General features: G+C 46.3%; 1 protein-coding gene across 3 annotated transcripts in view; it reads left to right on the plus strand.

Annotated features, from left to right (window-relative positions):
• Positions 1 to 14,864, plus strand: part of MTMR14 (myotubularin related protein 14) — a 31,217-nt gene that overhangs the window by 220 nt on the left and 16,133 nt on the right. For 2 of the 3 annotated variants that reach the window (XM_057390301.1, XM_057390302.1), the window contains exons 2-12: positions 1 to 130; positions 215 to 360; positions 4,422 to 4,530; positions 5,567 to 5,642; positions 6,357 to 6,417; positions 6,943 to 7,065; positions 7,584 to 7,657; positions 10,395 to 10,465; positions 11,082 to 11,156; positions 13,497 to 13,563; positions 14,573 to 14,658. In XM_057390301.1, coding sequence (XP_057246284.1) covers positions 1 to 130; positions 215 to 360; positions 4,422 to 4,530; positions 5,567 to 5,642; positions 6,357 to 6,417; positions 6,943 to 7,065; positions 7,584 to 7,657; positions 10,395 to 10,465; positions 11,082 to 11,156; positions 13,497 to 13,563; positions 14,573 to 14,658 — 1,018 coding nt within the window. The remainder of the gene's footprint in view (positions 131 to 214; positions 361 to 4,421; positions 4,531 to 5,566; positions 5,643 to 6,356; positions 6,418 to 6,942; positions 7,066 to 7,583; positions 7,658 to 10,394; positions 10,466 to 11,081; positions 11,157 to 13,496; positions 13,564 to 14,572; positions 14,659 to 14,864) is intronic. The other variant, XM_057390303.1, reaches the window with a different exon arrangement.

Genomic DNA, 14,864 nt, shown 5'->3' on the forward strand with positions numbered 1-14,864 from the left:
CATGGCGGCGGCGGCGGCCCGCGGCTGCCCCCCGGCGGGCTCCGGGGACCGCGCCCTGGCCGAGCTGCTGCTGGAGTTCTCCCGGGCACAGTACCGCGCCAAGGACGGCGGCGGTGCCGCCGCTGCCAAGGTGAGGGCGCTGGGGCTCGGGGCGACCGAGGGGCGCGGGGAGCGGGGACCGGCGCGGTGGGCATTGAGYGGTGGCTCTGCGCAGGTGGAGCGGATCGAGCGGCGGTGCCTGGAGCTCTTCGGCCGTGATTATCGCTACAGCGTGATCCCCAACGTGCACGGCGAGGTCTGCGCCCACTACCCGCGGCACATCGTCCTCCTGGAGCGCGAAGCCGGCGCCGGACGTGACTCGTAAGGCCCCGGTTCTCGTGTCCCGTCCCGTGCAGCTGACGCCCGGCGGAGTTGTTGTTGTCCCGGGGAGCTTCCGCGCCTGCTGCTGCCGCTCCGGGGCTCCCGCCCGCCGGGGGAAGCCCTGCGGGCTGCGCTGCGCTAATTATAGCCGGCGGTGTCAGCCGCTCCCGGGACTCCCTCGCTGCCTGCCGGGGCTGTCGAGCTCCCGTGGGGCTCCTGGCAGGGCTCTTGGACCGCCTTGGCGAAAGCTGCCAAGCTGAGCYTCTTGCCCGAGGAGTGTGAAGGAAACGGTGCTCCAGGGCAGCACCAACTCCTCTGCATGTAGCCTTGGAGTAAACCTGAGCACAGTGTTGGTTCCTGGTGATTGCTGTGCTGCAGCTCGTCCCAAGGTTCAAGGCTGGGAGCTCTCCCTCTCTTGGTGAAAAAGACCTGTGGTCTTTCTGCAAGGCCTGTGATGTGGGAAATTTTAGTCTGCAATGTGTCTTGGGGCAGGGGGTCTAATAGGAGCTAGGCAGACTGAGGCAGTCTAGACAGATATTTCTGGCATTCCAGACAAGACCCCAGGCTATTTTGTTTGTCCCCTCCATGGTGAACAGGTCAGTGGGCACTGAGGTTTAGTGAGCTAATGGGAAACGCTTGTTCAGTTTGGTGCACATCTGAGCTAACACATCTCTGGACTTTGACCCACAAGCTCAGGATCACGTTGGTCTCACTTCTGGCTGAGCATGAGCTGTTCCTTCCAGCTCCAACCACACAGCCTCTCATTTTTATTTTTTCTTTCAAKGAAACATAATGCAGTTTTTCAGTCTTGACTGTGTGTCCATGACAAGAGTAATGTGTTCAAAAGGAGGGTCAACAAGTCCTTCTCACATGTCCAGTTGCTTTGCCTGAGGAAAGGAAACTATCAGCTGCCGTGCTGGCACGTGGGCTGGGTGCTGTAGGAGGGGGTCTTTGGAAACCAGCCACAACTGACTGTCAGGTGGGAGAATTTCTGCCTAACAGTTGGATGAGATTAGAAAAGATTAAACCCYTTGCTGCAAAAAACAGGAAACTGAAGTCTGAAGCTGTAAATGTAAGAAGGGGAAGCTTTAGGGAAGAGAAACTGAATGCTTCTGCTTTTCCTGCTCTTGCGAGAGGAAAGGATGCTTCATTTTTCTTACAAGTATTCAAAGCAAGAGTACTTGCACTCAGTGCTCTGTTTTCTTCTGTGACCTTTGCAAGCCAGCAGTGACAATTAACTGAATTTATACTGATTCTTTTYGTCTTGATCTTCCCAAAGTTTTGATTTACTGTCCCAGAGACTCACAAAAACAGACTACACTTCATCATCACTTTCYTGATTCAGGGTGATGGTTTTTGTGAAACTGCCAGGTGATTTTAGACAAATTCAGGTTTTAGTTTAACCATTTTATTCCTATGGAATAATTATGAAATAGAGACCATTGCACCTCTTGTGTTACAGAAGGCAAGAACCTCTTCATAGTGAGCAGGACAATCCCTCTAGGATCGAGTCTCTTTGGCTTCCTCTCATGGAACCACAGAGTGGTTKGAGTTGGAAGCGACCTTAAAGATCATCCAGTACTGACCCCCACTGCCTCAGCAGAGACAAATTCCACTAGACCAGGGCCGAGGGCCCCATCCAACCTGGCCTTGARCACTTCTGKTTTTGTCTTTGTAATGTTTTTAATCAGCTGGTCAGATCTTCTTGAAGCATCGCACCTCTGAGAATACTGAGGTGCTTTGGAAGCAGTTTTCACATGTGCAGATTCTTTGCTGTACCATTGTTTCTGCCARTACAGCTGCTTCTGGGGCCATGTGGGGAAACAGCAGAAAATGGGTATTTTTAACCCAAACCAGTTCATTCTGTGGCTGGGCAGCTGAGGGAAAAAAAGGATGTCGCTTGATCAAAGTTAGCTAACAGTACTCTGAAATCCAGACAGGTAGAGGARGAATTCCATGTTTTGAACCTTTTTCTGTAGATTTTACTCCTACTCCTATGCTGCATTTAATCACTAGTTCCTGTAAAAGCGTTACACCTGTTTTTCAGAGCAGCTTTCCCCCTTCTACAGGAGTCTCTCAGTTACAACCSTGTTTGTTTACCTTGTTCACCTCTAGCTCATGTTCATCTCTTGCTTTACTGAGGGTGGTTATTGAGATGAGAGCATCTGAGAGCCTTATTTGTAGCACAGCCATGACTGATGGCTGAGCAGGTCTCTGCAGTGTGTGTGCAGGCTTCCCAAGGAGCAGCCATGGTGTTCCTGGGAGAGGGGCTTATCCTTCTTTGTCYCCAGTRGCGTGCTGGGCTTCCTGCTCATTCYRTGTCCTGGAAGCCAAGCTGCTCAGTCTCATTCCCAAGTGCTGCAGGAACCTCTCCGGGGAAGTGCAGTGAGTGAAAGCTGTTCTCTTGTCTCAGATCCCGGAGAGGTGCTTCTCTTAAAATTTCTGATCTTTCAGGCATTTAATTTTTGCCAAATCCCACCTTCTGGGCTTGGAAGCCGTGCCACAGAGCTATTTTGGTAACATCATATTTAAGTTCTTGTTTCCYTCTGTATTTGCTTTAGCAAAGGAAGCATAAAGGGATCTGGAGGAGAATGCAGGATATCTCTTAATTGCGTGCATTCATTTAAGAATCCACAACCAAATCTGTGCATCCCAATCTCTGAGTTTCAAAATAGTTTGGTGTTGGGAATTATACACAAGTGCATCTCTTCTCACACTGCTCATATTTTGCTGACTTTCCAATTGGCACGCATACTCACTGATTCTGAAGTTTAGCAACTTCCTTTAACTTCCGTTGTAAAGTTAGAAATATGCTCTTAGGTCAGTGTTGTCCTTTGCTTTTGAGTTCTCTTCCTCTGTTGTTCTTTCCTTCACCCTGATGCACATAATCGCTGTGCATCTTCTCATCTTCATCTGCTCTCCCCATCAGACCCTGGTGGTTTGTCTTGCAGTATAGACTGTCSCTTGGCCATCCTACACATCTTCCTACGCCTTTTCAGGCAGGGGTAGGTCACTAGAATCATATGCTTTATCTCAGCTGAGGGCTTGTGCTCTAAACAGTAATGCTGGTACTTCTACATCTCTCTAGGGAATTTCCCATGATCTTGTTTTTCCCCTATTCAGATATACCATGTTGATAACATTTTAGCATCCAAAGGTCAGGTGGTTCATCTGGCTCTTCTGCTGTGCTCCACTACTGGAAAGGGCTAACTGGAATTTCTTGTTAGTCATCTCTGGGTGCATGGCCATGCAGTTTTGTACGTCCAGACTTCATCTGGTTTCTAATATATCAGTCTGGATGCTGTTCCAATTCCTTGTGGCAAGTCCAGTCCTCTCTGCATTGACAGTTCCTCCTGAAGGTGTGTGTAGGTCAGAAGTCAGTTTGGATTCCTATCAAATGTAGGCTGGTACTTGGACAAACTGGAGCAATTTTGTTTCCAAAATGTCTCCCAGCATGAAACATAGTTCTATTTTAACTTCAAAAAGAAAATCAAACAAATTGTAGTTATGCAGATGCAGCTGACATTAATCTAAGTTCCCTGCTCAAGCCACTAGCTGATTTACAGTTGTTTAATTACCTGGCAACAGAAATGCTTGAGGTTCATGGAGTGGTCAAGATTTGATTTTCTATTATATTTCCTTTTTTCTTGAAAAACTATCACTCTGATAGWGAATTCACTGTGATGATAGTGCTGAGCTGCTTTTTGATGGAAAGGTGATAGGAAGGAAAGCAGAAAATGTATTTTTGTAGACACTGGCTCTCCTGTAGTAATCCACGTTAGTCTGTAACAGACTGATGGTGCTCACATTGCCAGTTCCTGATGGTGCTGTCATGTACTGCTCACTGGTCTTTCAAAATAAAGAAAAGGAGACGGGAAAGTGTCTATATGTGTTGTACAGCAGCAGAAGCAATTCTCAAAGAGGTGTTTTGATTCTTACTAACTTCAGAGCTGGCTTCTAGAGAAAGGGGCAGGGATTGCAGCCCAGGGGGTGTGTGGCAGATTTGCTGACAGACRTGTGAGGAGATGCTCTGTGTACTGACATGAATCTCTGCCCAYTAGGTCTGAGAGCAGTGTGCAGGTTGGCAAACTGCAGGACCTCATCAACCGGAGTAAGATGGCCAGGTGTCGAGGACGATTTGTTTGCCCAGTCATTCTGTACAAGGGAAAGGTAAAGCTTCATGAGTTACCTGTCTTTGCTGAGAAAATTATCTTTCTCCCTGCCAATTGAATTATGCAGTCACATTTTCAGTCACTTGTCACTTTCCAAGTGCTAAAAATCTCTGCTTAGGTACAAGCAAGCAGCCTGTAGATGCAGGTAGCATTTGYTGTCTAGGCTGCATATGTTGTCTGTGGGAGCTTCAGGCTGTTCTCCCTCACCAAGTCATGAGCCTTGCACCAAAGAGCTAACTTTTTTTTTTTTTTCTCCCTATGTATGTCCCTTTTGAAGTGCTAAAGATATTTGGAATTTCAGAGGAGAAAGATAATTATTGTCCCTGTTTGCCCCTTACTCTTCCCAGCAGTGAGTTCCCTTTGAATAACTTTTCTCTCTCCAGAGAAGTTTCCTTTGTCTGGTCCCTGGGGAGGCAAGATTGCATAAATGGTCTTATGAATGTGTGGGCTTGTCTGCAAGGGGATCTGTAAGAAAATGAAATTAGATTCATTTTTATGTGAATTACTTAAATTGTGTTGAAGCCCTGTAGGAATAGTCTCATTTGGAATTTAAGTAGCTTAATTCAGTTTTCTTATTAGAATTTAGAAACACTGTATGAATAGCAGAATCGTACCTTTGACCATTTTAATCTAGCTTGACTAAAGCTGTGGTGRGCTGCATCTGCTGACCTTTTTCTGCAGAAGTGAGCTGTCCAGACCTGTCTTGGGACCATCCATAATCTCATCCAGAGGAATGTGGAAATAGGGTTCAAGCAGGGTATTAACAGAGCATGTGTTTCTAACTTGGRAGGACCTGACTGTATTAGTGCATTGGAGAACTGGAGATGAAAATGTGATTTAAAAGCTAGCTACAGGAAAGGTGCTTGGGGCTTTGCTGTGTTTGGAAAACTCAATTTGGACCAGCATTGCAGGGCAGACTGTTGAGGGGTGATAGCTGTAGGTACCAACCCTTTCTATGTAAACTGACAACAAAYAGGCCTGGTAAGGGAAATACTCCTGAAGCCTGTATGATTAATAAAAAAATCTTCCTCCAGCATATTTGCAGATCAGCAACACTGGCCGGCTGGGGAGAGCTCTATGGGCGCACTGGCTACAACTATATCTTCTCAGGTGAGTGAGGAGCCATTTGTCACTCTCTGCCTGGTAGGGTACGCACGAGGCTGGGACACACACACGAGGCCAAGCTCTTCTCAAGACCAGTGAGAGCTCTAGGCATGGGCTGCTTATATCAGGCTCAGCATAACAGAGCTGAGACTGAAACCATTTCCAAGCACCATACTACGGGACAGTGCCACAGCTCTTAAGAACCAGTGACAAAAGAACTTGAAGCTGAAGAGTGAGTTACAGGAAACRTGTAGGCAAATAAAGGCATCCCAAAGGATTCAGGGTACCAATTCCCAAACACTGGGGAGGGGAATAATGGAAAAAAGAGGATTAGAACTTGCTGTTGCCTAACTAATTGGGAATCAAATCCTGCTAATGGTGAGATATACAGGACTCCAGGGAAAGCTCTTTAGGGTAGTAGTGAGTGTCTGTAGTGTGGGACCTGGAGCTTGGCTTAACAAGCACTGCATAGCACTTCTGGGGTGTTCTCTGGCTGTCAGTAATGGGTTTGAGCTGCCCAGCTACTTTACAATGGCAAGGAAAGAGTGTGCTACATTAGAAACCAAGCTTTTCAGGAAGAGAAGTGTGGGGAACTACTGAGGGCATTTAGGTGTGAAGAGAAGTCACCGAACTATGACCTTTCAATGTGTGTACATACCTTGTCAGATTGGGGATTGAGTTGGTTTGCACAAGCTTCACTTCTTAATGCCTTTGTTGCAGGAGGTTCTGATGATGCTTGGGCAGATGCAGAAGACATTTCAGAGGAAGACCCTGCACTTAGGTTTGTACACATCACTGGGGTGAGGGAAAGGGAGTTTGGACATAAGCTGACTGGCTCAGCCACTCATTTCTGCTCTTTTTTAGTCTGGGTTTTGGACACAGACTTGAGATGCATCACCAGGCTCAGTCTTAATTTCCTTGCTGAACCCAGTGTAGCTGAAGCCTGCTAATCTACTGCTGGAGGGAAGGGCTGGAGGCAGGAATATGTAGAGCCGTTTGAAAGTCATAAATGTGTTTACTTAATCAAAAAGTGCATCTCCATGCTGCAGAAATGGTGTTGAATTGTGTTGTATCTAATGTGTCTGTTGCAAAATGGGGTGAGATGTGGAAGGGACCATGAACACAAAGTTTGCAGTGTCTATTCTTTGCAGAGTCTGACTCAGACCTGTGGAGAAAAGGCTCATGCTGTGCCTCCTTTTGGCTGGGAATGGTTCAGGGAAGAACTGTGGCAGTATTGTCCTAAGAATCAGACTCAACATGGTCAGTCTTCAATGCTCACCTTTCTTTGCCTCATTCTGTCTTGCAGAAATGCAGATTCCCAGCTGTTTGACAAGGTCAGAGGGCACGACATCAAGCTGCTTCGATACCTCTCTGTGCGATATATCTGTGACCTGATGGTGGAAAACAAGAAGGTGAAATTTGGCTTGAAGTGAGTCTGGATTCATTTGCTTTTGTGCAGGGTTTGGTTGGCAGCTAGTGTAGCCCCATTACATGTGAATTGCTGTCAGGCATGCACTCAGCGTCCTGGGAGCAGTCCCTGAAAGAGTTCTACAGCAGGATAGGTTAGTTGTTGCTGTAAAGAGAACCCCAAGGTTTTAGGCTGCAGAAAGCTGTATCAATAGGCAGCATAGCTTCTTTCATCTGTCTTCTGCAGTCTGAGTGGGTTTTTCTCTGTAGAGTTTATTGTAATGAGACAGTCATCCTTTCAGCAGAGGGAGAGCAAAGCAGCCCTCTGCTTGTGTATAGATACAGAGAGAGATGTTTCTTCTACTTGTCCCAAAGAAAAGCTTTAGTGATTTTAGGCTGTGCCTGTTTATGTGGATGTGTTGAGTAAGTTTTGCCCCTGCTCACTACTGAGTCAAATCACAGTGGAGGGAGTTTTTTGGGTGCTGGTGTCTATGTGAAAAACAATGCAAATATCCCCTGTTCTCCTCTTGTCCTGTGCAGTGTGACGTCTTCTGAGAAGGTGGACAAAGCTCAACGTTACGCTGATTTCACGCTTCTCTCCATCCCATATCCAGGTACAGGAATGCTGTCCAGAGGGACTCCCAAGGGACAGGTGACAATCCGTTTCTGGGAACTGGGAAATAACTGTGTGTGTGTGTATGTAAATCGCTGTGACTTGCTGAATCTTTCCTGTGTTCCCTCTGGAGAGAAACTCTTTTAAACTGAGAACAGTGCAATGAGCCTGGATGCTCTGACAGTGTGAGTCAGCATTAGGCACTCTTTGAGGTGGCAAAATAATTTCTCAGCAGACCTTATTAATTTGAGCACAGAGGAAAAGTCCCAGAGGTAAAGCTGGTTAAGATGGCCTTTGACATCTCTGCAACTCCCAACTACTGCTTGATGCAAAATACATATCTTGTTCTGTGTTATGTAAAAACCCAATTCTTAAGGGTAATTTCTAGTCTAGCGTTCCAGAGGTCTGCTGTAAGAAATCTTTACAAGTTCAATCCTGCAAGTTGTCAGTGCTTGCAGAACAGTTCACCTGAGCCTGCAGTGTATGACAGAGGCAGCCCATTGCATCGTCTCCCTGGCTATATCCATCCCTGTGCCTAGCAACCGCTGCTGGGTCACTTGCACTCTTCCAGATGAGCTGAATATTCCTGCCTGCCTGCTGATGTCAGGCTTGGCGACAGGATCAGATGCTAGGCTGATGTGCTTGAGCTCTGTCTGCAGACTTCTCTTTCTCCCTCGTGCACAATGAAAGGGAGAGGAGAAAAAAWMCAAAACCCAACAAAACTGTGGTGGATGATCCAGACCCAGACTTTTCCTTGATTGCTAGTTGTAGCCCTTAAAACATCTTTTAAAGGGCTACAACTTTTTAATGTATTTCCTTTTATACATAAATTAGTGACAATTCAGAGAAGCTGCATGAAAATTTCTGTCGAGTTTGCCATGCAGGTTACCAAGTGTACAGAAGTCAGAGTAGTACATAGCACAGATATATGTTGCTGCTGCACACATGGCCAGACTTGGAACATGAGAGCGAGACTATGTACACAGGTGTTCTGCAGGGCTGCAAGAAATGAAGAAGTGATTCTATAGAGTTAAGCTGCAGAGTTATTTCTGTATGGAGATCTACATATGGTAAACAATATTCAGTGATGGTCCTTCCTCTTCTGCCCTTTGGGACTGCTGCYTTCTTTCAGCAGCTCTTCTCTGCCTCACTAGAGGTAAAACCTTACAAGACTGGAAACACTCCCTGCAGATGTTGCCTGATTTCAGCACTGCTAGTCCACAGGGGAATGTTGTCATTCTGTTAAATCTAAGGCATACACATCTAAGGATCAGCAACCCCTCTAGTGACTGGCCAAATGCTGTGCTACATTCTTACTGATGTTTCCAGGGTTGCGTTGAAAGAATTCCTGTTTTGTCATTTTCTGTGAAGTTATTCTGAGWTCCTGTCGCCTTAGGTGAGCGAGGCAGTGTCCAAAGAGAGCCATAGAATTGTTTGAGTTGGAAAAGACCTTTAAGATCATCAAATCAAATCATTAACACAGCACTGCCCAGCCCCCTACTAAACCATGTCCCCAAGTGCCATATCTACCTGTCTTTTAAATACCTCCTGACCTGGTGACTCCACTCCTTGCTGAGGGTGCACTTGATCCATCCCCTCATCCAGATCATCAATAATGATATTAAACAGGGTCCTTGGGAGCACCAGAGGTGACCAGACAACRACTGGATTTAACTCCATTCACCACCACTCTTTGGGCTCAGCCATCCAGGACAGATTTTAGCAAGCAAAGAATAAGAACTGTTTGGAGTGAAAGACTGGTTAAAATGGGGTATCTGTAGAAGCTTTTGGTATTTGYGGATGCCAACATTTATGCCATAATCCCCTGTTCTTTGCATGAAGTTGTTGTTTAATTGGAGTTAAATCTCAACTGACAGATTGTGTCCTGAGTATTTGAGGATTGTCCTRTCCTTAGACAAAGATTCTTGTAAGTTGGAGGGTGGGACTTTCAGTCTGTGTTCTGTGCCTGGCACAGGGGTGTCTGTGTGGTGTGGGCTCTGTGGCCCTGCTGAGGTGTACACAGCACTTTAGGAGAGGTGTTTTGTGTAGCCTGCAGGCAGCTGCAGTGCTAATGGTGCTGCTCAGCTGTGACTAAGTGACTGCRGCTTGCAGCAGAGACTTCAAATAACTGAGGAGAGCTGAGCCAAAGGGCACGCTTCAGGAGGGGAGGGCTTGGGGGAAAGCTTGGAAGTGGTYATGTACCCCATTCCTTCAGATGGGGTAAATCCCATGTTTGAAAGAGAAGACTTAAATGTGAGAGAAATCACAGCCACCTCTGACAGAGCCCTTTCTTGTTACCTGCAGCAGATGCCCTGTGAAAGCTGGCTTTCCTGGGGCTCTGTCAACACCTTCTTTTGGTGGTTCCTTCTCACTCAGAATGTCAAGCTGATGCCTTAGATCTGTGCAAAAGTCTTTGGCCCTGCAAGGTATAGCTCCTTGGTGAAACCTTTTGTTTGGGAAAAAATTAAATCAGTCCCTCAAGCTCCCCATTTGCCGAGTTTGGAGTTTGCCCTTTGCTGTGTGAGTGTCTTTACTGCTAAGTGCCCTGGGCTGTTGTTGCTGGAGGCTGTGCTGCACACTGTACTGAGGATTGCTGCTCTTCTCTTCCCACAGGCGGCAGTTTTGATTGGTTTGGATTTCTGGAGCCTGGGGCTGCCAGTACTTCCAGTCCCACAGGGTACTTGACTTGTTAGATACCAGTTAGCTGAATCGTTGTTCGTGATCTCTTTTTCTTGCAGGCTGTGAATTTTTTAAGGACTACAAAGACCGGGATTATACAGCTGAAGGTCTCATATTTAACTGGAAACAGGTACATGGATGTTCCAAAATGGAAAGCTGTGTGTTTTACAGGGTTTAAGTCTTGCCTCTCAGTTCCTTAGTGATGGTGCATATGTCATGTGCCTATTTCTGATCACAAGGAGGAAATCAGCAGGACAAACAAAACAGATACGGAATGTACTAAATTATTAATTGTAAAATTCGTATGTCARATAAATGAATCATTAACCTGAAGTCTAGGATGCTTCAGGGAAGGTATGGGTTGCTCTCATGGAATGTATGGGTTGCTCCCAGTTTTGAATTCTGATCTCATTGATCTCAGTTTTTTCTTTGCCTATTTTCTCAGTTCTTTTTTCATATTCTGTCTCCTGTTGAGGGAGATGGTTGAATGGTGCAGCCCTACAGAAATTCATAGATTTAGTATGCCCGACTTTAACTCTGGGAGCACATAAAAGCTCTTCTTGTCCATTAGTCCTTCTGATAGTCTGAGTTAATTTCTACCTCTTTGGATTATTATATCCAAAAATACTTTGCTGAAATGTTTTCTTCTAATGCACCATTTGGCATTTGCTGTCTTGTTTTTTCTGGATCTCACTCCCTTCAAGTCTTGACTTTTTTCTGACCGACTGTGTTTGGGTTTTTTTCAGGACTATGTAGATGCTCCATTAAGTATCCCAGTCTCTCTGACCCAATCTCTGAATATTGATTGGAGYGAGTACCAGGTGAGCAAAGTGGATGTCTCTGTGGGAGGTCGGAGATTTATTCAGGAAGGATCAGGAAAGATTTGAAATCTGACTTGCTCCTATTGCCGTAATCTGGCTCACTTCATACCATCCCAGTGGGGGCACGGCTGCTTGACTGTTCAGAGCAGCAGTGGAAATCCTGTACCCAGAAGCTCCATGGCTTGCTGTGCCCCGAGGCAGCTGGCTGTGAAGTCCAATCTTATTCTGTAGCTTTCGAAAATTTGCAATCCATTAGGGAGATAGGTTGCTAACAAAGGTAAGGAACAAGTCAGGAAACAGAAAGCAGTATTACCTGTTCTTAGTCTCAGCTCGACACAGRCCTGCCCTGGGCAGACTTCCTTGGCTGTGGGGAGTTTTGAGATAGATCAACCTTCTCCTCTGTGAGTGGAGCCAAGGGGCTGAGCACCTTCTTCATGGGTGTGCAAAGTGCCTTCCTATGGGAGAGGAGTAGAGAATCATAACTGGCCATGGCAGGTCTCCACTCCTTATTGCTGTGACAGTGTGGCAAATGGTAATTGAACTCTTCTGTTTGCCCAAGCTTCAAAGTTTACCTTTRTTCACATCAGGGAGTATCACCTTATGCTGCTGCTCAGTGTGCTTCACTTCACACATCAGTGGATCTAGCAGGTTTTGTGGGGATTGACTGTGCTGGAGCATATCATTGTGCTCTCTGGTTGGAAGCACCACAGAACTGGCAGAGCTGCCTGTGCTGGGCCAGTGTTTGTTGTCAGTGATGTAAATAYTGTTTTAAGTGCCAGCATAAGCAGAATCACAGAAAAGTTGAAGGAGAAGTAATAGAACTACAGCTTGTATATKGTAGAAATCTCTTCACTAGAATACTGAGCAGCCACTATTTCAAAAAGGGTATTAAAAATTGAAGAGGGTGTAATAAATAGATGCAGAAATTATTTGAGGATTGGAGAACATGCTTCACTCAAAGCTGAAGTTCTCAGTCTGTTTAGCTAATCACTAAGGTGATAGAGGGTGACTTGATTAATGTGTAAGTACATTTGTAGGGAGAAAATACTAATTCTAAAGCACTCTTCAATCTGGGGAMGGAGAGCTGCACAGGAAGGAATATCTGCATCTGAAATCAGTCCTTCAGATAAGGAAAAGCAGTCTTGCATGTTATTTTTGAGGATAATCTGCTGGAACATGCTGCCAAAGGAGTAATGAGCTGTCACCCCTATTTGAGATGCTTCTCTGGGCAAAGATGTTGCCAAGTGCAAGCTTCAGGCTGTACTTGGGGCAACTGAAGAAAACTTTCTCATTTGTGATATAGAGAGATCAAACTCAATAATTAGATTATGCCTTCTGAAATAAGTAGAAGATGGATTGAATTGTGCAGATAAAAGATTTTTGTAATTATGTGTTTTTCTGCTGCAGGCTGACTGTGTTCTCCATTTCCCTACTCTTTTGTGGCTGTGCAGGCTTCACAGCAGAGCAATATGTTCTTTGTCTGACTCCAGTCTTCAGTGTGGTTATACACAGATGTGCACACATACAGGCACACAGTGAGGGTTCTGTTGCTGACAGTCACAAGTCACTTGAACCACTAACCCTTCTGCCATGAAATGTGTCCCACTCTTTGCTTTTTCCTTGCCAGTGCTATCCAATTTTCCTTGAGCTAGTTTTGCTTCTGATCAAGCTACTGAAATTCCCTGCATCTTGTGACACGGTGGTCAAGTGACAAGCTTGGTTCTTGTTCTGATGTTTTTTACTTGTATGTCTTGTAATGCTAGAGTTCTCTGAGTTCAGAGCCCTTCTGTAGTTCTGCTGCTGCTTGGGGGTTACTGCAGAAGTCCAGTGCCTGTCTGGAGCAGTGAGTGAGGGTCAGCCCTCTGTCAGCAGCCTGCTGGGACATTTTCAAGGCTCACAGAGTTTYGAGCTAAGTGCTTGGGTTGTGGGAGCAGGCTGCTGGCCTTAGCCTGCACATCCCATCATGCTGCTGGTGTTGCACACACGGCTGGAACGTGGCTCAGCCACTTGGTAAAGTGCACATGTGCAGATCTGGGTCAGTGCTCTGCAGGTGTTTGCTGCCTCTCTGAGCATGGGCTGCTTTGAGCTTTGCAGGCAAGCAGGTCCTCTACCAGCTGGGAATACAGTAGAGATAGCCTTTTATTGTTTTATTTGCCTACCTGGTATCTTGTCCCAYAGTGCCTTTTACAGAGAATGGGCGGATTGATACAAAGGGGGAGTTTGTCACTTTGAGGAATGGCCACGTGTGCCTTGCTGCTGTTCTGCATAGATCAGCTCTGGACTGCAGAGCAACCTTTTGCTGTGGGCAGACCCTTACCATCAACATTTCTCTTTCTGCAGAGCTGGGACCTTGTACAACAGACACAGAACTACCTGAAGCTGCTGATCTCCATTATCAATAGTGATGGTAAGGCAGACTCCTTGCTCCCAGCAGTGTAACTGGAGCAGTCACTGTCCCTGGAAGAACAGCTGATGGTATTAGTGGCACTGTGGATCAACTCCCAAAACAGAAGTCACTTTATAGACAGCTTTACTTCTCTCCTTTCAAAACAGGGTGATGGTCCTACCATCTTGGAACCCCAGCTCTCCTTTTAGAGAGGCACTTGCTGATTCCTTGAAAATCATTTCTTCCTGAACACGAAGGGATATCTGAAAACTTAACCTATTGTTTCACTACTTTAAACCTGAAGAGAAGAAACATTTGTTTCTTTGCTTGTTCACTCTTGCTCTTGTTTTTGTGGTTACCCATACTTTGTCCTCCCAGCACAGGATCTCATTTGGTGCCTGTTTAAGAGACCCCTCCAGTCCTTTACATGACAGACACCCCAGCTTTTTGAAGAGTGTCTGTTGCYCTTTGTGCCATCCCATTCCCCCTGGGCGCAGTGACTTACTACCTAGCACTGATGGATAGAGCTGTGGCTGGCTCTGACAGCATGGCCAGCTACACTCCCCTGCAGTAGCTGTGTTGGGACATGGTGCAGGTTTTCTGGAGGTTGTAGGAGATGTACTTTGTGTATGCCTCTGCTCAATGTGCAGCAGGAAGGTTAGTGAGACTGAAAAAATGTTCAGTTGGAGCTGGTTTCTCACCAGTGTAGGAATAGATTGTGATAGTGAGTTGCAGCTGGGTAGGTGTATGTCCTGAGTAGTAAAATTATGTTCCTGCTTAATGATTCTGTGCCCTGAGMAGCTGTCAGGACCAGGAGAGCACATCAGCTGGTGCTGCTGACAGCCCAGGACACTCTGAGCAATTTGTTGACTGCTGTATTCAAGACAGAATGTTCTGGCTGAGCTCTGCTCTTGAGCCTGGGCTGTAGGGAGAGAGAGTAGCTTGTCTCTACAGATTTGCCACAAAGAAGTCATTGCTCTCACTGCAACATCCTTTTTTTCCTTCTCCTTGCCGCCCCTGCCTGGAGCAGATGACAGCGGGCTCCTGGTGCATTGTATATCYGGCTGGGATCGAACGCCTCTCTTCATCTCCTTACTGCGCCTCTCCTTGTGGGCTGTGAGTACCTGGCTGACCTCCTCTTTTCTGGGGGGATTGCTTGGAGGGTGGCTGTCACCAGGAAGTGGTAGTGGAGCTGTTTAAGTTCCTAATGTTCCTTCAGACGTATTATCACAGGCAGATAGAGGAAGCTGGGCACCCTGGATTACCATGATTGTTGTGAGCAGATCACAAATTCCCAAGTCCCAGTCCCCAGGGCTGCTGCC

The sequence above is a fragment of the Malurus melanocephalus genome, unplaced genomic scaffold (assembly GCF_030028575.1).
Source record: "Malurus melanocephalus ecotype Western Australia unplaced genomic scaffold, MMel_1.1 scaffold_24, whole genome shotgun sequence".
Classification (NCBI taxonomy): Eukaryota; Metazoa; Chordata; class Aves; order Passeriformes; family Maluridae; genus Malurus; species Malurus melanocephalus.